Source organism: Buteo buteo, chromosome 26, assembly GCF_964188355.1.
Source record: "Buteo buteo chromosome 26, bButBut1.hap1.1, whole genome shotgun sequence".
Lineage (NCBI taxonomy): Eukaryota > Metazoa > Chordata > Aves > Accipitriformes > Accipitridae > Buteo > Buteo buteo.
The window spans coordinates 16,828,611-16,851,277 of NC_134196.1; the positions used below are offsets into that span (position 1 = coordinate 16,828,611).

A 22,667-nucleotide genomic window follows, 5' to 3' on the forward strand; every position below is an offset into this window, starting at 1 on the left:
GCGGGGCCGGCCCGCGCGCTGCCCCTCGGCGCTCGGCTGGCGGCCGCCCCGCGTCCCCTCGGCTCGCGCCACCGGCCCCCTCCGCCCGACCCCGCCGCCGCCATGTCCGCCGCCGCGGCCGTCCGGGGGCTGGCGCTGGCCGCGCTGCTGGTGCTGAGCCCGGCGACGGCGGCCCGGCAGGCGCGGAGGCCCAACGTGGTGCTCATCCTCACCGACGACCAGGACGTCTGCCTGGGCGGCATGGTAACCCCGCCGCCCCCCCCCCCCCCCCCAGCCCCGCGCAGCCCGCCGGGGGCCGCCCGTGAGGGGAGCGGGAGGCCTGCCCTCGCCGAGGGGGTGCCCGCCGCCCGCCCGGCGGTGTCGCGTAGCCCGGCTGCGGGCCGGGGGAGGCCGGGGGAGGGCAGGGCGTGAGGCGCGGGTCGCGGCGGCCGCTGGGGAGCGGCGGCCGGGGCCCCCGGGGCGAGAGGCGGGGACGGGCGGTCGCCCCGCGGCCTCGGGGCGCGTCGCGGCGGGCTTCCGCGGGCCAGCGGAGCTTCTCTGGGGAGCCGCCGAGGCGGCTGCGGGGCTGGGGCTTCTCCGGCGCGGCCCCTGCGGCCGCAGGTAGTCCCTGGAAGGTCGCCGGTTCCTCCGCTCCGCCGGGCCGGCGCCGGTCAGCGCCGCGGTGGCGGGAGGCCCTGGCCAAAGGCCGGGCCGGCTTGCCCGGGCGGCGCCGAAAGCCGTGGCGGTGGGCCTGCCGTCAGGAGGTGGTAGGGCTGCTTCGGCCCCCCAGCTTCGCCTGGCGTCCTTACGCGTTCAGCCGATTTCCTTTCGGTACCTTTCTTCCAGACCCCCCTGAAGAAGACGAACGCTCTCATTGCGCAGATGGGAGTAACCTTCGTCAACGCGGTGAGTGTTGGCGTTAACGCTCGGAACCCCCGAGGTGCGCGCGCTTGTGTAGTTGTGTCTTGGGTCATCTGAAGTCTCAGAACCGGTGGCAGTTTTACGAAGTCTGTACGTGGGTGTGGGGGTTTTTCAAATTCGATCTCTAACTACTTTGGGGTCTCAAAATGAACGTAGCTTAAGGTCACATGCCGAATCTGGGAGGGAAGGTTTCACTTCCTAAAAGTACTTGTGCTGACTTCCTTTAGCTGTGAAGTAGAACTGAGCAATCTGAGTATTTTTCTTACAAACTGAGAAGCGTTAGAAGAAGCTGCTTAAATCTGTCAGCTTCATGCGTGCTGAAAACCCACTTTACTCTTTTTACCTTCTAATGTATTGCCACAGCTGAAATAATGGAGTGAATTAACTGGCAAACAGTATTTTAACAGATGCTTGCGACTGTATAAAAACCACATCTAATGCAGGGGAGGGTGAAGGGCATACGCTGCAGAAACTTATAACTGGTTTCATGTGCACCTTTCACTAGTGAAAATACTTGGATGTAATTCTGTGTGTCCAGATAGAAGTATGCTTTAATGCTGATGAACGCTTTAATCAACCTGTTAGCTGATATTTTGAAACTATAAATTCTGAGGAAAAATTGTTTTACAATGTCAATCTTGTATCTCTTCACTCTGTCTTTCCAGTATGTTCCCAGTGCGCTTTGCTGTCCCAGTCGAGCTAGCATTTTAACAGGAAAATATCCACATAATCATCATGTTGTCAATAACACTCTGGAAGGAAACTGTAGCAGCAAGTTATGGCAGAAGATTCAAGAACCATACACCTTCCCAGCGCTGCTCAAAACTATGTGTGGTTATCAAACGTTCTTTGCTGGAAAGTATTTGAATGAGGTATTTTGTGCTTATTTTTTTTTACTGTGATGCAGTTCACTTGCATTAGTCCGTTCTTCTAAAACATTCAGTGATTTTTATATTTGCGCTGATGGCAGGTCCCCAAAATGTTTAAAATGGTGTTACTTGGGTGAACAATTGTCTTTGCTGAGATGGGATAAATATGATGCAAAGTCCAAATCTTTAACTTAACTTGGTTAAAATCAGGTTCTGTAGGTGTCTGAATGCTTTCAAAAGTTAATTTTGAAAGGATGATGGAATCCAAAGGCTTTTTTAGTATGTCAGGTGTGTCAATTTTTAGAAATGATGATTTTAATGACTGGGGGAAATGGATAGACGATTGGCATGTAGTACTGAAGAACACCGTCAAGCCAGTGCCAGACCAGGCATGATGTTAGAATAATGTTAAAGAAAAAAAATCAGTTTGTTTCAATATTCCTGACTGATATATTCCCTTGAATCAGAGGACTATTTTCTTCTTAGCAGTTAATATGGTATTTTAAATACTAAATGGCCGCTGAGGCAAATGTATTGGGAGAACAGATGTTATTGGAGCTCTTTACAGAGGTTACCCAACACTTTATTATTGGGTCACTTGTATGTGTGTGTGTCGTGGTTTAACCCCAGCCAGCAACTAAGCACCACGCAGCCGCTTACTCACTCCCCCCCATCCAGTGGGATGGGGGAGAAAATCGGGAAAAAGAAGTAAAACTCGTGGGTTGAGATAAGAACGGTTTAATAGAACAGAAAAGAAGAAACTAATAATGATAATGATAACACTAATAAAATGACAACAGTAATAATAAAAGGATTGGAATGTACAAATGACGCGCAGTGCAATTGCTCACCACCTGCCGATCGACACCCAGCTAGTCCCTGAGCAGCGATCCCCCCTGCCCCAAGTCCCCCCAGTTTATATACGAGATGTGACGTCACCTGGTATGGAACACCCCGTTGGCCAGTTTGGGTCAGCTGTCCTGGCTGTGTCCTGTGCCAACTTCTTGTGCCCCTCCAGCTTTCTCACTGGCTGGGCTTGAGAAGCTGAAAAATCCTTGACTTTAGACGAAACACTACTTAGCAACAACTGTTGCTAACATCAGTGTTATCAACATTCTTCTCATACTGAACTCAAAACATAGCACTGTACCAGCTACTGGGAAGAGAATTAACTCTATCCCAGCTGAAACCAGGACAGTGTGCCTTTGCTTTTTTCTGTTTTTAACTAAGCTGTGGTTTGTAGTAGTTTATTTATGGTAAGACATAAAGGTCAGTGCTGAAAGCTCTAAGATCAGGTGTTCCTCTTGTGTGATGAAATCGTATTTGGAGCTTGATGAGTTACAGGATCCTTAACAGCATTATTTTCCTTGTGTCTCTTGGTGGAAAATGTTGGTGGTATAATAGAATAATGGAATGTGAATTTTTGTAGCCAGGCACAAATTTGTTTCTGCTGATGTTACTGAGGCAGCTAGGGGAAGGGAAATTTACCTAGCTTCCTCTGAGCATCCCTTGACTCAGCATAGTCTCCTGTCCCTGCAGTTAGGCAAGCCATGTAGATGGGAGAGGGCAGCCCTGAGAAAACCCATTGTGTTGCTCTGAGGCACACTCTGTTTTGAGTTTGGCACTGATTCAGCAGCTACTTTCCTTTTTTTGCTGGCTTAAAGGCTAGTTGTTGTAGATTATTTGACACTGAGGTGACAAGAGGCTAGCATTGCTTGAAGTTCATTCCCCCTTCTGGGGGAGGATGATGGAAGCTGTTGGTCTGTGTGAAATTTTCTTTAGTGTCTTGTGAACTGTTATCACTAAAGCCTAAGAGTGTCTTGTCACGTGTGTGTTTTGATCCCCCCTCATTACCTGATGAGGTACTTACTGTATGTTCTCCAGGATCTCCACATATTTTTGTGTGTGGATTAGAACAGGGAATAAGATTTAAATTTTGTTGATGAATGCTAAGCTTTTGGTTACTGTCTTTCTAGTTATTTAACCCTGGTTTCTTTAACAGGCTATATATGTGTTTTTATATGCATATATATTTGGTTTTTTCCATTCTGAAATTGAATTTGGCTTAATGTGGTTTCTGACTAGTGTTGAACAAAGCACATGAATATGAAACATAATTTCTAGCTTTTGTTCATCGTAATTGAAACTGTGAGTCATGGTCTGTCTTTTTTCAGTACGGAGCAGAGGATGCAGGAGGAGTAGGTCATGTCCCTCCTGGATGGAGTTTTTGGTATGCTTTGGTATGTGACCATTCTTTTTTTTGAATACTTAATTTTGGTTGCTTTGTAGTCCAACTCATGTTCTAACTTTGCTGGTCATGAAAGAGCAGGCAAAGAGCATCTAACAACTTAATGCAAACTTTCTTCCATTTTTTCCTCTATTACACATCAGATCCTTGGCTTTCACAAAGGCTACTCCTGGGGAAGACCCTGACTTGTAAAGCCAAAGCAGTGTGAGATAGCACTGAAATAAGTTTTGTTGTTTGAGAGCAGTTCTGAGAATTCTTGCAGTGTCCTTATGACAAATGCTTATAACCTATTTGGCAGATGCTTGTTGGCAGCTTGTTTTGATTATTTCAAGTAACCAATGTACATGTTGCTTTGTATAAATATGCACTTTTTCTTTTTCGCAGGAAAAAAATTCAAAGTACTACAACTATACTCTTTCAGTAAATGGCAAAGCACGAAGGCATGGTGAGAACTACAGTGTAGATTATCTGACAGATGTACTGGTAAGAAATTTTGCAACACCTGTATTACAGAAGCTGCTTATGACCAGATAATGCCTCATGCTGGGGGCTTGGGGAAGGGTGGGGGTGATAATTTGTTCGGCTGTCTTAGTTCGTAAATACATGATTGTGCTGTCATGATGGTGGGTGGGCATTAATCAGCAGAGCAAGATTCTGGGTATATTTAGAAATGAGAAGTTTGTGTGTATGAGCTGTGGAGAGGAAAGGGATTCCAACTGCCCGTTTGCTAGCCAGTAGCTCACTGAGAGGTTAATACTGGCTGCTATGGTGCATGAGGAACACAATGCAGGTAGGCAATAACTTAAATTACTTCACAGAAGGATGTGTTTCATTACAATACACAACTTCTGTAACAGATTAACTGGGCCAAGATTTCAGTGGGAAGTTAAATATAACTTTACACCGTGTTTTGTTTGTTAGATACTATGATGCATTAGTGTCTTGTAATCTCTAACTACATCAAACTGATAACTTGGAAATATCAAAGGCTATTCAGTCCTCCACATTGTGAGAGGGCAATATATGCACTGTGCAAAATGTGTAGCTGACCAGGGGAGTTTTTAGCCTCTTTGCCCTCTTAAGGTAAAGAGAGGTAACAAAGATATCAAATACTTAAAGTTGGAAGAGTTACTTTAGCTCTCTTGAGGACCTGTTTAGCAAATAGTTTTAGCTTGGAGGTTTGGGGGGATGGGGAAGGGGAGTGTTCTCCCCGCTCACCAAGCTGGAGTCTTAACTTGACATGCTGTTACAGTGTATGAGTTGGTAGTGCTGGGAGCTCACGTGCAGCACTCGGGAAAATTCTTCTCCGAGAAGTCTCCTCGTGCAGTCAGTCTGCACTCTGCCACTGAGACCCTAATGAGTTTCGTTCCAGTGGGTTCTTGAACATTGTCAGCTGCTTACTAGGAACAGAAATGATTGATGTTTCTCAGGGTACTGAACAGCTGTCTGATTAAATTTAGATTTACACCATCTAAAGCTAGATTGGAATTGATAAGCCAGAAGTGAGACTATCCTATTACTGGCATTGTACTGGTCTTTTGCTGATCCTTCAGTAGCTTGTAAGCACTTTGACCAACAGGTCACTGCTGCATAAACCTCTTATTTGCGGTGTGTTACCTATTGATACAGCAGTGTATTCTGATTTTCAGTGTGTTGCATTCTACCTTCTGCCTGTAGTTAACAAATATGTATTCAGCATTTCAGAGCTAGTGTTTGAGTTTCATTTGCTCGATGGGCAGTGCACAGGAGTAAATTGCTTATGCAGAGTTCCTGTGTTGCTTGATGTGATGCACAAACTTTCTTGTCCTGACTAAGGACATCTGGGTACTTTTAAGTCTGGTATTAAGAATTGGAACACCTGGATTTGTCTGCTGCAGTCCTGACATGTTGCAGTTTAAGCTCCTAACAAAATCTAAGTTGACTAACTCTGTGAATTTGCCTACATGGTGCTGGTTTCTGAACCAGGGTTTTGAACTCCACACTGTTCTTATCCTCTCAACTCTGTTGTCATACAACTGAAGTCCAGCCCTACTTGCTTAGATGTATGAGTTAAGAGGAAGGAAGAGGAGGGAATTCCTGATGTATTCTTTCTTCTAGAGAAAGAAAAGGATATCCAAAATGGGGTATACTAATTGGACAGGAAAGGAAAATATTGCGAGATTTGAATAGCGGAGCACTCATCTGTGAGTAATACCTTTTGAAGCTTTAATTTCAAAGGCTGACCAAGGGAAGGCCAAAATGGAACTCTCAATCTCCTCTAACTTGCTACTTGAAATTGTGTATAGGCTGAAATGAAAATGAAAGTGGAGTGAGTGAGTGGAGTTTAGCACTGTCCTTCACTAGAGCTTCTGGCTTTGCCAGCAGAAATGTGGCACCCCTTATAAACTAGGAGCTTGCTACAGAATGAGCATATGCTATAAACAGTGGGGCTGAAAAATATTTTCAGAGCTATTGCTATTTCTGAAGACAAGTGAGACTGCTAAATGACATCTGTCAGGCAGGAGAGATGGCATCTGAGAGCCTCAGAAAGACTCAGACTGTGTTAAAGAAAGCTCCAATTTTACTTTATGAAAACTGAGTTTAGGTGGATTTTGTTGATATTTGGAATAGGCACAAACTTTTGGTGAGCTTACCAGGTCTAAACGCAAAGGTCTCAAGTAGATACCTGTTCAGAGATGTGGGACAAATGATTTGTTTAATGTGAACACTTGGGATTTTTTTATCATGAACTGCTGTTCTGGACACTTGTAGATGAACAAGCAATAGGTTTCTGAAATAGTTTAAATGTTCCCAGTACTACTGAGCTCTAAATAAGTTATGCATGTCTAGTTTGGATCTTTCAAATACTTGCTGTTTTCCTTTGGAGGTATGACTTTTCTTCTCCAATGAAACTGTTCACAGGCCAACATGTCATTGGACTTCTTGGAGTATAAATCTAATTTTGAACCTTTCTTTATGATGATCTCAACCCCAGCACCACACTCCCCTTGGACAGCTGCTCCACAGTATAAGAAGAGCTTTCAGAATGTCAGTGCACCAAGGAACAGCAATTTTAATATTCATGGAAAGGTAAGCTAACTAGCAAGAACTGACTAGCTTGTGAGAGCCATAGGCAATGACCCCAACCTGCATGTTAAGTTTAAACAGTGAGAAGAATAGGCTAGTACCATGACTAGTGGTTATTTAGTTATGTTAATCAGCCTTTCAGGGTAAAATATGTTTGTTGTGACTTTGAGATATTTGCATACCAATATCTTTTAAACAAAAAAATGTAGTGGCAAAAATGATAAGGCAGTACAATGGAATTATCATTGATAAATGGGAAAATGTTAATTCTGTGTCCAATTTCCAGACTGTTCTGAAGCTCTTAAAATGTTCTTTCCTTGCTCTCAGTATGTTCAGGAGAACACATAGGCAGTGTGTGACACACAGGCTCGGGTGAAGAATGATGAGAGCCCTGTCTTCCTGAGCACATCTGCTCGTGTGGGTGGGTGGTCCATTCCTTGAGCTCGTGGCCAAGCTGCCCCTAGGTGACGAGCATATCAGACTAACCAGAGGACTTTGTGGAATCATGAACCACAGGGCCCAGGGTCACTAAGGACTTTGAGAACTTGCCTTTCATTTGTTGAAATAACCTGTAACCAGAATTGCGGAGCCTAGTGTTACAAACTCGCAGACATCCTTGTGACAGGGCGTACCTTCCACTGCTGGTAAACTTGGCCAAATATGGTCTAGCTCAGGCTAATCTGCTGCGACTTACTTTGCCAATAAGTGAAAGTGAAAGTTACAAACAGTTAATCTGGTGAAATACTTGACTTAGAAAAGTCTTGTATTTTTGATTCAATTAGTTTAAAATACAGACCTCACTACTGTTCAGTGTTCAACTGATTCACTTCAAGATTTGCTCCTAATCTTAAGAGATAACGTCGCCTAAATGCCTATCTGGAGCCCAGTGATACCTCTTCTAAGGTCACTGTGACTCATGTAGTACAGGGTGAAACTTGTCTTAGCTGAGGATTGTAGCTTGCAAAATGGCCATGTGCTTATCAGTGTGATATAAAAACATGAATGAAAGGGGAGAAAAGGGCTGCAGGCAGTAGCAAACACTTTAGCCCAACCTGTTAAGTTTCAAATTAGGGAGTGGTAATCAGGCTGTGGCTTTTTTTCCTCCATGAAAGGATCCCTAACTTCATCTCAGAGTCCATTACTGTAATAAATGAATGCTTTTAAAATAGTGAGCCAGAATAACTTGACCAGTAATGTCAGCAGCTAGCCAAAAAATACAGTGTGGGAGCTCCCTTATGTGGAGCAGAAGCAAAAGCTCTGCATGTGCCTATGTAACACGAAGCAAAATGACAGACTTACTTAATGTTTGGTAGTTAATATTTGTGGATATAGCAGTTTTGCTAGATTTCACAATAGGAACAGACTAGCATTACTCTTCTTTCCTAGACACAATAGCTACAATCATTAACAGTGTATGTTTCTTTAATTGGCAGTATTGTAGTCTTGAAGCCTAACTCTTCTTTGAGCTTCACTTTTTTTCTAGGGCAAGCGCTGTTCCTGCAATAGCAATAAACATGTACATAGGCTCAGACCCTCAAGTCATTGATGTTGTAACGCTTGCTAGATAGTCTTTCATCGTACAGTCTTGATTCCTAAATTAATGTTGCCTAGCTTCCTTATAAAGTATGTGGGCAAGGGGTACTGGAAGGAGCCATCTAGGCAGAATCTCTGCATGAAAAGTAGGAGTTAAGTTGTTGTCAGACTCTGTCCAGTGATGCACACTTCAACTTCTGCTTAGGATCCTCAGCTATGAGCTATATCAAATGATGGGTAGCTCTCTGGTTTCCCAAGCAGGACTATTGGTAGCCCAGATGAGTGGTTTATCTAAGCTGTTCTGAGAGAGAAGCTGATACATGTTGGGTGTTTCTCTTGCATGCACTGTTTTTCCTTTAACCTGAGAGCACAGCTGGGTTCAGATTCTGCTGGCAAGACATGGTATGGTGTCTCAAGCTCTCCCAAAATTTCTTTGAGAATGGGACATAGGGAGGCGGCAGGATTGGTGGACAGCTTTGTATGTAACCAGTGAAAGAGGCTTGACAGAGACTGACTGGGAAGCAGATTTGAGGACTTTGAGTCAGTGTGAAGTTTATTGAAATCCACAGAGGCATTTAGGTGCTGTGTGAAGTTTTTGAAACTTCAGAGAAAGGTAGGAAGAACAAAATCCTCCAGGAAGGAGGAGGATTCTGCTGCACGAGGTGACTTATCCACCTGAGTTAACCAGCGTGGTTGTGCCTTATGGAGGAGGGCCTCTCCTAAGCCCACCCCTTGTGAAAGGTGGCTGGTGCACAGGTGACATTGCCAGCTCCTTTGTTCTCTGAAGAACTGCTGCTGAGCTGGGGATGGGGTTTGCAAAGTCTTTCCTTACTTTATCCCCTCTCAACCAACACACAAGTCCTAGATGTTTGGTCTTGATGATGCTGTGTTTTCTTGCTGAGATAGACTTAGTGTCTCTCCAGAGAATTGTTTTACAACTACTGTAGAAGAGAGATCTGAATACAACTGAATTAAAATAAACTGGACGTGGTATTCAGTCTCCATGCCCAAAATCTTCCCTTCAGTCGGCAAGAACAGGAAACAGGGGAACCGAATAATTGCAGGAGATACGAGTCACTTCACTGTGAGTCCCTAAAGCCTGAGCCCATTCAGAGTCATTCGCTTGTGACAGGAGGCAACTTGCCTAATGAGAGGCTCTATGGAGAGGAGTGACCAAGTAAATACAGGCTCAAGCTCAGGGCAATGAGTGGGTCATCTCTGACGTACTAAATGAAAAAGTATAAAGCTGCACTGACATGACTTTCTTCTCCCACTAATACTAACCTTCAGGTTGCTCACAGCAGACCTTCCTATGTATTTGTACAGCAGCTGATCCACTTCAGGCTGGTGCTTCAGGATGTGGGAGTATCACTTTTTGTATGAGTTAGATCACCTCTGTTACTTCAGAAGGGTGGGTGAGGGGAGAGAGGGAGGGGCTGTTTCTGAAAGTGGGGATGCGGCTAGAAGAATCAATAACACTTCAGCTAAAGAAATGCTCTTGTTCTAGAGTCAAAAAATCCCAATAAAACAGTGATGTTTCTGCTCCCCTTAGTAGTCTCCAGCCCTGAGTTTATTTATAGGCTACCAAGAACCTGGTAGTGGCACCATTGCAGATCTTTGTCGTTACCTGTCCATAAATTAGGTTGTCCTAATTGCTTTTGATGCAGGAGTTTCTTTCCACCTCTCTGCCTGTGTTAGGATGCTCACCAGTCTTAGTCCCAAAAGAACCTCACTTTGACAACCAAGACCAATCTTACAATACTGCTCCATCCTTCAGATTTTTTTCATCAGACCTGTCTTGTGCTATCAGACTTTTATCTCTGGGAGAGCCTTTCCCTAGCTCCTTTCACAAATTTCTTCCCTGAACTGCTTTGAAAAGATCCACAGCTATTTTCTTCTTGCCAAGGGCTGAGCATAATGGAACTGTAATATATTCTGCTTTTGCAACTTGGATTTTACATGAACCAAGAGGGAAAACTGGAGTCAGGTCAGTTTGACAGCATTGCCTGGCTATTTCACAGGAATCATGTGGATGTTTTACCCTAAGCAATGTTTCTGTTTTAATTGGTCTAAGAAAGGTTTAAAAGCTGGTACTTTTCTCCTATGCTAATCTTTTTTGTCTTTTTTTTTTTCTTTAGAACAAGCACTGGTTAATTCGACAAGCAAAGACTCCAATGACTAACTCTTCAATACAGTTTCTTGATGATGCTTATAGAAAGCGGTAAGAATTTTTTCATTGCTTAAGATTTCTACTCAGAACTTTTATTGTTTTTTAAAAAAAGAAAAGGTATATTTTTTAAAAGGGTTGTAATAAGTCTGACAGTAGATGTCAAACCACCTGTAGTAGTTCTCTGGCATCTGTCTCAGCAGACCTGACTTTGTTTACTTTCTGCAAAGAAACTTGTCATTGACTTCAGAAATATTTTGCTCCCAAATGCTGCCATCATTTGTCATAAAAAAGACCGACCACGCTTGGTGTCTCTACCGCTTCTCTTTCTGTGCACAACAGGTTTTCATAAAAAGTGGCCTTACCTTCTACTTCACTTGAATTCCAGATTCTTACATGATGTACATCAAATGCAATTGCTTTATCTGCCAGCTAATCTGATTTATTAACCTTGATGCTCAGTCTGTGGTCTTTTTACATGGGAATACCTGACTGGCCAAGGCGGGTGCTCGATTTGTTTTTGTAAAAGGGGATGTGGGGAGTAATGTGAAAGTACAGCTTGTTCCCTCTTTTTAATAGAAAGGAAGAGTATTTGCTTACACTGTAGGTGTATTTTCTTTAAAAGCTCTGAAAAAACCAGTAGCTTAACTTTAAGTGGTAAACCCTGTTTTGAGCGGTGATCAGGCATTAGCTTGTCACTTTGGAGATGGAAAACCAAGGTTTTTTCAGGCTTTGGCTTTATAAAACATGAAGGTAAAATTATGCAACAAAATCTTTCATTTAAGCCTGGAGATGACAGGATCCAGGAATTGAATAACTGTAGTTAATTCAGCATAATACTAGTCTGTGGAGGCTTGTTACTGACTTATCAGAAGCAATCATTTGTCTCAATGGCAAACGCTGTGACAAAGGAAAGAATAACTGTTCAAGGCTTTAGATACACTGGAATAATGGACCCTGGTATTACATGAGTAATACAAAATAGCTGATGTAGTTTTCAAGCAGAAAGGATCCCACATAGACAATTAAATTCATGGCAGTCTTGTATTTTAATATTAAAAAGTACACATGAAGAACTAATAGCAAGTGACCTTGCAGGAGATAACTCTGACTCTTTCCCACTGCGTTGCTTCAAAGTTGGTCTTGACTGTCTCCAGATAAGAAGTAATCAGCATTTTGACGTCTTTCTCAGACACTACAGAATAAAATCAACAAGAACTGGAGACAAACAGTCTACTTCTATCTTAAATTGCAGCCTCAAAAAGTACAGTGTAGTAATCTATGAAGTTTGTTTTCAGAATTTGCAAGCAAAATAATTCACTTACCGTGCATACACTGTTGACTTGAAGCAGAATATGAATACCCTACCTGCAGTCAGAATTATTCTAAATTTTTCATACTCTAATATGAATTACTTTGTTTCTGTGCAGGTGGCAAACTCTGCTGTCAGTAGATGATCTGATAGAGAAACTAGTGAAGAAACTGGAACTGAATGGAGAATTGGACAACACGTACATCTTTTACACATCAGACAATGGCTACCACACTGGTAAAATTTTCACTGCTTCCTGGATCTTCTACAAATGTTCAGTAATCGCATAACTTGTCACCCTCATGACTGCTCCAGAAAATGGGAACAGCAACTGTGGAAAACTGTAGACATAAGAAGTACTGATTTGAGTTGCAAAACAACCTGGAGTTGCAGAGTGGGGTGTTTGCAGATTTTATTGTTTGGTTGGGTTTTGTTTGGTTGTGGTTTTTAGCATTAATCTCTACCGCTGTATACTGATAAACGTGAAATCAGGACAGAAATGGAGAACAGTCTCTGTGTTCTGTAGGAAGAGCTGCCATGAAAGACTTAACTAGTAAAATTCTGTCGAAGACCTGTCTATCATATTGTACAACTGCAAATTCAGTATCTAAGCTGTTAAGCTTTGTAAGGTATGGCTTGTACTTTGAAGTTGTCTGTTCCTATCCTGCACTTTGTTAATGTAGTTCAGGTTAAGGAACCCTTCTGACTTCTTAAAAAATTGGCTTCTGGAAATTAGGTAACACAAGACTCTTTAAAATGTAAAAGAAGAAACCATTTAACTTTTTGCCTTTTCTATTGTATAGGCCAGTTTTCTTTGCCAATAGACAAACGGCAGCTGTATGAGTTTGATATCAAAGTTCCATTGCTAGTTCGAGGACCAGGGATAAAACCAAATCAGACAAACAAGGTAAGAAGGAAGTGAAATCAAAGTATGGATTTACTTTTAATGTTGTCTCAGTTATCAACTTTAGGTAATAATTTATCCTCCTGCATATATATGTATCAATGAAATGAAATATATGGAGTGGTAGAAAGTGCGAAGACCTCATTCTAAAAAGCTGTGTGCTCTTGCTTGCTTGAGTCAGTAAATTTAAGTAATGGCAGGCTATAAAAGTAAACAAAGTCTGAAGCTCACTTTCCAAAGACCCTACTGTTGCTTTTGAATGTTGCAGTGTCCATTAGCCCATAGAGATGAAATCAAGTAGTGTTTAGGTGTACCTAAAATTACAAGTACTTAAAATACAGAAGTCCCATTATTACATGTTAGGTTCTGGTCTTCTGAAGTAAGTTTTCCTCACCCCGCAGATGCTTGTTGCAAATATTGACTTGGGTCCCACTATTCTGGATATCGCAGGGTATGACTTGAACAAGACCCAGATGGATGGGATGTCATTATTGCCGCTGTTGGTAAGTAGACACACAGGGATAGTAACTGGTAGTTCTTGCGGGGGTTATGCTTCAAAGTGAATACTACTTCCTTCCATACAGTAGGTCGACTCATAACCCAGATTTGTCCCTTGATGTCATTTTCACGTGAGATGTTCATAGCTTAGTGAAAAAAGTAGGCATCTTGTTTAAATGCAGGTGTATTTTCATAAGCCCTACAACTCTGTGGTCATTTTATAATGGAAAGTTATGTCATCCTTTGGCTAATCCTGCCATTTGTAATAATTCCTGTTTTGAAGTCTGTATGTTGTTTCCACCTTGTATCCTCCCTTCTCTTTTCCTTAGGATTTCTCAGTATAGACATAGGAGGAAAGCAGACTGTTCTTACTTAGATCTTTGGCTTGCCTCAATGTTCAGTAGAACTAGCATTTCCTTCTAAACTCTGCAAGAATACCTGTGGTTTTATAGAGTGAACCTGACCTTTCCAAAAAGTGAGCAGAAGCCTATTTAAATAAAGCTGCTTGCAGTTGATCCTTTTAGTTTTAATTAAATTCAGTCTATAAATTGAAGGCAGCTTACTTGGACGTAGGAGATCATCCAGATTTAAAACAGTGCTTTGCTTTTAAAACCTTGTATCCAAACCTTAAGCTGTTCTTCAGACAGAAGGTAAAAGGCATCTAGTTTAAACTCTGGAATCAAAACTGTGAAACTCATTGTTTTGCTGTATATGCCTGTGATGGTGCTGTATATTAACTTTAAACTTGCCTCTCCCTCTGTCTTTTAAAATGCAGCTACAAATAGAGCAGCTTAAAACTTTGTTGCTTTTTAAAGCTGTTTATCTTTTCTTACACCAAGGGTATCTTTTTCCATCTGTTGCAGTAGTTTGATATAAACCAAAGAGAAACAGCCTTGTTACAGGGATCTTGTCTGTAATATGGTAGTATCTGGCCACGGGGCTCCTATTTGGTAGTATTGCATGATTCTTTACAAATTGAAGATAGTACTTTAAACCCTCACAAGAAGGTGTACTAATATTTTTGGAGTCGGATCCTTGTCTTCCAGTTTCACAAGACATTCTAACCTAAGGCTAAATACTCTTTTAAGACTGACTCAGACTAGGGACCACAACTCAGACGGCCTTGTAAGCAGTGGGCAGCGTTAGTGTTACACCAGGCATAGAGAGTTCCTTCTGTTTTGCAGTGCAGTGGATACTCAGTCATGTTAACCTCTTGTCCTAGACAGGAGACAAAAATGTGACATGGAGATCGGACTTCTTGGTGGAGTACCAAGGAGAAGGATACAATGGCAGTGATCCTACCTGTCCTGGCCTAGGACCTGGAGTCACAGTAAGCAAGACCAAGATCTGTTAATGTTAGAAAACAGCTGCTGAATTAAACCTGTTTGCTGTATGGACTAGCCTGGTTCTGTAAGTAAGCTCCCAGTGTCTTGGTAAGCAGGAGCTAGCTCTTTATGTCTGTACAGCATTTAAGAATCGGAGAGAGACATCCAGCCATGCAGAACTGATGTGTCCATATGATTGTACAGAACACAGTCACCCTTTCAGCAGGAATCTGTAGGGCCTCAGGGCTGGAGAAATATGCAGGAAGGTGTGGGCTTGTCAAAGCAGGTGGCAGAGACATCACGTTCTTTCTAAACTTCTAATGAACTCGTTGCACAATTCTTACCTGTGACTTATTTAAATCACTAGCTACTTCCTGAATCAAAGAAGGTTTGCTTTAAGTAAAGCATCCCATTGGCAGTGTCTTTAGTAGAGTGTGTTGTGCTGTTTTCTTCAGTGTATGTACACTAGCTTCCCAAAGTGCACTTAATCGTGGTGAGTTGCATAACACTTTCTCAAATTCAGATGAGCCAAGTTTTTGTTTAAAATCCTCAGTGGAGACTTGCATGTGTTAGACCAAGATCCTGGTGTTCATCAGTTAACTGCAGTTGGCTTGAGGTGGTACAGTCTCTAGAAGAAGGATAGCTAGTTCATCCTTTTTTTCCTGCTCTGAGTTTTTGTTCACTGCTCACTTCACAGCACTGCTTCCCAGACTGTGTCTGTGAAGATTCCTATAACAACACATATGCTTGTGTAAGGACACTGTCAACTTCCTGGGATCTGCAGTACTGTGAATTTGATGACCGGGAGGTAAGTCTCTGTCTGACTAGCAGATGTCACAACCGTGTGAGTGATTGTCTGCACTCTTATCTGCTTTCAATGTCTCCATAAAGTACTCTGAAAAGCAGACTAGCATTGCTCGCAGGATAAACAGTGAAGTATTTATCTGCTGGTGAGAATGTTTGACCAAAACTCTGGTGGAGTTCTGGGAAGAAAAAAAAACAAAAGGGATGGGTGAGGAGTGAGGAAGGGACAATAGCATGAACTATGATTATCACCTTCATTATTGCCCAACAGCCTCATGGGGAGCTGTGCTGGGGCTGGGCTCAGTTCTCTGTCCTACCCTAATTCCATGTGGCAGAGTCCTTCTGTATGACAAATGTTTTCTGTTATGCTGTACCTCTGCTGTTCTTATGTTCAGCTGCAAGTCTTTTCCTTGGGAAGAAGTGAAATCCCAGACTAATCATTTCTCTTCTATGGCTCAATTGTTTGCCTGGCAAAAGAAGTATTTAAGTTATGATAAGGTTGAGACCTTTTTCACAGTTGTAAGTTGTTTGGGTATAAGGGACATAAAGTCCCCCCTTCAGAAACTTCAAATCTCATTAGCGGAGCACCTGCTGTATGCACAAAAAACCTGGTGTATTACAGGGCTGATCTTCACTTGTGCCCCTTTGCACGCAGTTGCTCCAGACAGTGTGCTGGATTTGAGGCAACTGGGTCACAAATATAATAAACTGTTTTGTCAGCAGATGGGCAATAAATGCATAAACAGCAGGTATCCCCAGTTATTGTGCCACCACACAAAACATTTCCTGACAATCTACAGTGAACCAGTTAAACCAGGGGAGTAAATCCCTCAAGATGTTTTTTTTGCAGTAAGATAGAAAGAAAGACTGTATAGGAGACCAAGATGCTGATTAGCAGACTCTGCCCTCCATTTTTTACTTTCTGACGATTTATGATGAAGTGAAATGAGTGTTGTAGCTTTCTTTGTGAAAGTAGACTCTGAAGTTGATCTGATAATACACTTCATGTCACTTCCCCACCTGCCCCAGTAAGAAGGTATGGCTGTGGCATTTTTGGGTCACTCAGCTTACCTGGGTCAGCTAAATTAAGGCTAACAGTATTGGGAAGATGAAGCAATGTGGCTTTTAAGACCTTGCAGTGAACCTTACAAGAAAGCTTGCAACCAAAGTCTGTCTGGATACATCTTTATCTATGTTAGACACAACCCAGCCAGTTTTAATCAACATCATCTGCAATCAGGCCTCCTACTCTAGCACAGACAAAACCTCAGCTGAATTCTTGAGATATGTTTGACTCCTATTTGTCCCATGGAATGGTTTAGAGATTTAATGTACCAGAAAACAAGTCTGCCCTAAAATCCTCCAGACTAACTTCCTCAAACCATGCACGCACAGAAAAAGCTTTCTTGTATTGGGGTTATAGCATACTTGTATTCAGCAGATTTTGTACATGTAGTCAAGACACCTGTCTGAGATTGACAGCTGGAGGTACCTGATGAACATATAATGGTGCTATGATGCTCATGAAATTGTGTATTTTGAGATGCATTAATAAAAAGACAGCCAGCTTAACCGTGGCCTCTTGCTGTGGTCTTACAGTCCTAAGATGGGCTCTGTTTATCTGTTAGAAAAAAACCTGCTTGTAGCAGGTCTGCACTTTAGGTGGAAGTAAAAACTTTTCCAATAATACTGTACTATCACAAAATGTTAACTTTACCTACATGCTGTCCTGTCTTTGACCACTTAGCCACGTGGCTAAATGTAGTGTCTGTGTGGGGATGCTGCAGTATAGTTGAAAGTAACATTCGAGACTATATGCTGCCATAAAGTGTTCTTCACAAATAATCCCAATAAATGTTAATCAGCATTTAGGACTTAATACAGTGCAGGAACTTTCTTCTACAGGTGTTTGTGGAAGTGTATAACTTGACTGCAGATCCACACCAGATCAATAACATTGCTAAAACAATTGATCAAGAAATTCTAGAAAAGATGAACTATCGATTAATGATGCTGCAGTCCTGTTCAGGAGCAACTTGCCGTACACCAGGTGTCTTCGATCCTGGGTAAACACTGAATCAATTAATTATTATAATATTTTTAAATGTTATTATGTATTTTTAAAATTAAGCTTTTATAGAGGGTATTTATGATGGAATGTGATATTACTGCCATACATACTGTTGTTTAATAGAGATGCTTTCTTGATGCTTCCATTTTTTCATGTTTAATCTCTATTTTAATTTAACCTACCAAATATAACTTGATGGTATTAATACTACTCCTACAATCTTGTCAGTCACTGTTGACTTAGAATAGCTGAAGCTTACAGCTGTGCTGAGTAGTCAGAGACAAAGGACCTCAGCTTTGCCTGCAAACAAGGAAAAGCACTGCATGTTTCTGTAGGCAGGCATTTTCCAAAGACTTGCTCTGATTGTTCCTGGAGATGCTGTTAGCAAAGAACACTTCCTGCGGGACCTAAGCTGTATGGGTTAGTCAGCTGTTGTAAGCAAATAGGACTTCTTACCTCAAAATTCAGTTGGTAATCATTTGGACCGAAGCTTTTTTAACAGCTATTTAAAATGTCTTTACAGTTGTGCTACATAAGTTTGTAATTTGAGGCAGCAAAGCTTTCTGTTAGAATGCATCTCCTGAATGCTTAATGTTATATATGCCAATATGCTGTCGGTATGTCATGGCTAGTATTTCTTTCTTTGTAGACTACCAACTCCTTAGTTGCATGTCGTTGTAATTAATCTGTTGCAATATGTTGAGATATTGTCCCTACTGCATTCTGTTAAGAAAGCAGCTATTCACGTAGCCTTGTACCAGAGCTGCTCTAGAAAGAAGTTATTTCTAGAAGCGTTGGTCACTGTGGATTAACGGTAGCTCACACAGACTCTGTTGCTTTCTATAGGTACAGGTTTGACCCAAGGCTCATGTTCAGCAATCACGGTGTCCGGGCTCGGAGGTTTTCTGCACAGTCCTTGAAAGGCACTTAAGAGCCTCTTGCGGTATCTCCTACTGACCAGTTTCTCCAGTGACTGCAGCAGGTCTGTCTCTAACTCTTGTGGATCACAGCTGGAAGACTTTTAATGGGCTATTCCAACCCTGTTTGGAAGAAAACCCCTTGTCTTTAGCTGGTTGCCTTGTGCAATATGTATATTTTTACAGCTGAACTGTAACTCTAAATTGTTAGACACAGCTAATCTGTCTTGCTCAGAGTTGATTACCACCTTTGTCTTTCAAGTACCTTTTCCTATCACAGGCACAGAGGTGAACCTATGCCTATGAATCTGAACAGTTTATTTTGTTCTAAAAATCAATAAATGCATATTTGAGTCAGGTTAGATAGGCAGGTGCTATTGCACAGTAATGCTCACCCATATTCAGTGTCACAGACTTTCTTAAAAGCTACAGTTAATTATAGGTTTCCTGTATCAAGCTCAAAGCTGTTAATGGCAATAGCAAACCAGCCCAAAACAGTGTAGGAAGGCATTAGTCAAAACTGTAGGATCTGACTAGCAAGTGTCTTATGCAGAATTAAAATCCATATGCTAAATACTCTCTTTCAATGAGACCACTTCAGATGAGACCAATGAATTTTGTAGGACAGCTTTGGTAGCTTGCAGACAAGAATGTAATTTCAACCTCCTTCTAGTTTGAAATGCTAGAATGGGTTACTATGTACTACTGAAAAAATTCTTAGAGCTTAATATAGGCTTCCTAGTGAGTTAAACGAAAGAGTGTTGAGACTAACAAGTATTCAAATAAGCGTGCCTGTGTTTTCAGCTAACTATTAAGTCTGTTTTAACATGTGAACAGAAGTAATACTAAGAAAAAAAAATCCACAAAAAAACCAAACCAGGGCACCATGGTAGAGTTGATCTGTCTCTAACCTCCAAATGTCTTGAATTGTCTAACATGTTGATTAGATTCTTGAAGGTAAATTATTTTGAAAGCAAACTAGCTAAAAATAAATAAATCATTGCTTGCTAAAGTTAGGCTAAGAGGGCTATTTTAGGCAGTTTAAGTGCTTCATAGTGTTGCTTTTTGATTGAGACATAACTATTCAGAACCTGCAGTAAGTGGCCTTCGCACCAAAGGACTGCATGTCAGAGGCCTGACTGCAGATGTTACCACTTGGTTCCCCTTTGGAAGGGTGATGTTGTCTTTTTAACCTGGTCTGGAATGCAGCTGTCACTTGCACCCAAACTTGAGTATCTTTCTAAATCTTGAAGAACACCCAAACTTGCATGAGCATGTAACTTCTACATATTCATTGGCAAAACACCTTCTAGAAGCACTGAATTGTGTCTCTTTTGCAAGACAAGTTCATGTTGCTTGAGTGCAAATCAGCTGTGTTATCCGGGTGAGATAATCGTTCCCTTGTCAAACAAACTGTGGCACAACTGTTTAGTTTTCAGTTAGTTACTTCAGATCTTTTACCCAAATAGAGAGCATGATGATTTCAACTTCTGTCATGTAAAACCTTCTACTAAGTAATCATTGAGTAGGCAACAAAGTATGACCCTTTCAAAACTGTGAAGGTACATGCCCCAGGGCACAGATCCACAAACTGGATGCAGGCAATGCTACAGAAAGATAAGTTGAACTTCCTTGGCTTTTAATTCTGAAGCACAGAAGTTGTCCTTCATGTAGCTTAGAGTTGCAAACTTCTGTGGTGGTCTACAGGTTAGATTTTACAGAGCTTTTGTCTCAAATCTAACTCATTGTTTCAAATCTCTAGAGCGACCAAATATTTGGAGAAGAAAGATTGCTTTAAAGGTAACTAACTTTTCCATTGAAGCATCTGTATAAATGGAGAGGTTTTGGGATATTCAAACTACTTATACACTTTCAAATACTCAGGACTGTTTGGGTGTTTTTTTCCACTACAACTGTAGCTTTATCCTGGTTTTTGTTTCTCAAGCCTTAGTATTGCCCATCAATATCCTTCAGATTCTGTTTTGTCTTTAAAAACAAAACCAAAGTTTTTTTCATGCTCTCAAGCATTTTCTTGCACACTGAGCTAAACCTAGAGTTCATTTATCTAGTGTATTGCTCAGATAATTCTAGCAACTTAGATGTGTTCTTTGTTTAAACTTCTTCTTGGTAGCTGTGTGGAGGGTAGAGTGAAATACATGGATTGCTGCACATCAAACCCTCAACAGTTCTATCAAATCTACATCATGTGTCAAGTTTCTACTTAAGTTTCAGTGCAAGTAATGTGTGTTACATTGCTGCTTAATACAAAAAACTTTGTTATGGTACAGATGTCTAACACTATCTTTTTTTTAAAGTGATCTTAAGCCATAAAAAGGAAACTTTCTTTGAATGATTTACTTTTTGCCTAATAACTAACATGAAAGATGAGTGAATTGATACAGATTGTTCAGTCAGTGTGACCAGATGTTTTATACAAATTAACACTTGCTATCTCCATGCACCTGTAAAGCATTTTGTAAGGAGGCTCAGTAACTTACACCCTCTTGGTCAGAGAACCACATCATACCTGACGTCTGTCATGGGTAGTAAATGGTGTATTAAAGTGAAATTCAGAATTAAATTAGTCAGTCCTTACTTAACCAGAACAGTGCTTCAGGAAGATACCTGCTTCACTCCCACTTTTGATGAAGTTGTAAGAACTGTTCAGCAAAAGCATGTAGCTGAAGGGAGAACAGGACCCAAGAGCTGCCTGCCTTCTGTGGCTTTTAGAGGAGTTTGTCACTTGTCTGGTGTCTATTTCCACAAAGCAGTTAATTCTGAGTATTTTTACAACCTTGAATGAATAGTGTTAATTCTTATCCTCGATGATTAAAAAAACACTATGAAGGAATTTTGACTCTTCTCCAGACCTAATTCCCAACCAAGTGATTTTAAAACTAAATGGTCTTCCTGGATACTTCATTTCATATGCTATTTGACCATGGCTGTATCTGTACCTTGATGCTGAAGGCATTCATGTTAAGTGAAAGGGCCTTGCCAGTACACAGTTCTAAATGTAAGGTCCTGACCAGTACAGACTTGGGTTTAGGTAAAATGTGATTTTGAAAAAAAAAAATTTTTTAGATCATTATTATCAAAAAAAGCAGAGCTGTGAATTTTAATGATCTCTTCTGGTAAAGTAGATAGATATTAGACAGGGAGAAATACAGTTAATAACTTTATTACATTATCCTAAACCAAAAAACACTCAGTATCATCCCTTCAGTGTAAGTGAATATAGCTGGTACATGCTTACCCAGCACAGGCCCAGTAAATTGGGCTGCTTCATTTTGAGGAATAAAGCATGCAACACATACAAACACACACCCAAAGCAGGTATAATACCTTTTCAATCAAATCAAATTTAAGACTGATTCTACAAGCTAAATACAATTATTTCATCATAATGAAACAGCTGTCACTTATTGTGATTCAATTAAAATGAATTTTATTTGTATTATTCTTTCTCTGTATGTGAGCATACTTTGCTGTAGCATGTTGTGAGCATACTTAACTCCTGCTGTTTGAAATGTTTGTTTAGAAAGTGCCCTTCCAGAGGACCCTGTTCACTGCTGCACTTTTGGGGAAAGAAAAAATAAACTGCCTATCAAACTGCCTATCTTTCTGTTACTGAACTTCAGTTAAACCCTTCCCCAGGATCAAGCAGTGTCACACTTCTAAGGACCGAATTCCTAATTTCTAAGCTTGTTCTCTGCTTACTGCCCTGCTACCTGACACAGGCCACTAGTGAACTTTTGTATGGTCACAGGGGACCTTATGTACAGCATCCAGCAAGACAGCATGTGACTAATTTGCACCTGGAAGAAACACTAAGGCAAGAGAACAAATTTAAATGCAAGCTGTACTTGCTGATATTTCCTTGGAAACTGATATAGTTGAATGATGGAAAACTTTAACAAAAGAGACAAGGGAGAAACTGCTGTTCATCATTAAAAGCAGTATATTCTGCCTCTGGCAAAGAGGAAGAATAAAATCCTACATAAGGCTTTTTCCAAAATGGGAACTGTGAGCAACAGTACAATATGTGCTTTT

At 41.3% G+C, this 22,667-nt stretch overlaps 2 protein-coding genes across 9 annotated transcripts in view; one reads left to right on the forward strand and one right to left on the reverse strand.

Annotated features, from left to right (window-relative positions):
* On the forward strand, positions 1-22,233 carry GNS (glucosamine (N-acetyl)-6-sulfatase). The gene is made up of 14 exons (XM_075058077.1): positions 1-243; positions 826-885; positions 1,566-1,772; positions 3,944-4,009; positions 4,402-4,500; positions 6,919-7,086; positions 10,755-10,837; positions 12,214-12,332; positions 12,899-13,002; positions 13,401-13,502; positions 14,720-14,827; positions 15,520-15,630; positions 17,532-17,692; positions 18,544-22,233. Exons 1-14 carry the CDS (start codon positions 103-105, stop codon positions 18,626-18,628), a joined length of 1,614 nt encoding a protein of 537 aa, XP_074914178.1. The 5' UTR covers positions 1-102; the 3' UTR covers positions 18,629-22,233.
* The window catches only part of LOC142045003 (adipocyte plasma membrane-associated protein-like), a 21,936-nt gene continuing 11,093 nt past the window's right edge, over positions 11,825-22,667 (reverse strand). For 7 of the 8 annotated variants that reach the window (XM_075058079.1, XM_075058082.1, XM_075058083.1 and 4 more), the window contains one exon: positions 11,825-11,978. In XM_075058079.1, coding sequence (XP_074914180.1) covers positions 11,860-11,978 — 119 coding nt within the window. In that variant the 3' untranslated portion in view covers positions 11,825-11,859. Of the gene's footprint in view, positions 11,979-18,598; positions 18,738-22,667 lie in introns of those variants that run through there. The other variant, XM_075058084.1, reaches the window with a different exon arrangement.

Coding starts and splice junctions, on each gene's coding strand:
- GNS (XM_075058077.1), top strand. CDS start 103: ATGTCCGCCGCCGCGGCCGTCCGGGGGCTGGCGCTGGCCGCGCTGCTG. Junction 4,501..6,918: donor ATTATCTGACAGATGTACTG/GTAAGAAATTTT, acceptor AACTGTTCACAG/GCCAACATGTCATTGGACTT. Junction 14,828..15,519: donor GCCTAGGACCTGGAGTCACA/GTAAGCAAGACC, acceptor CTCACTTCACAG/CACTGCTTCCCAGACTGTGT.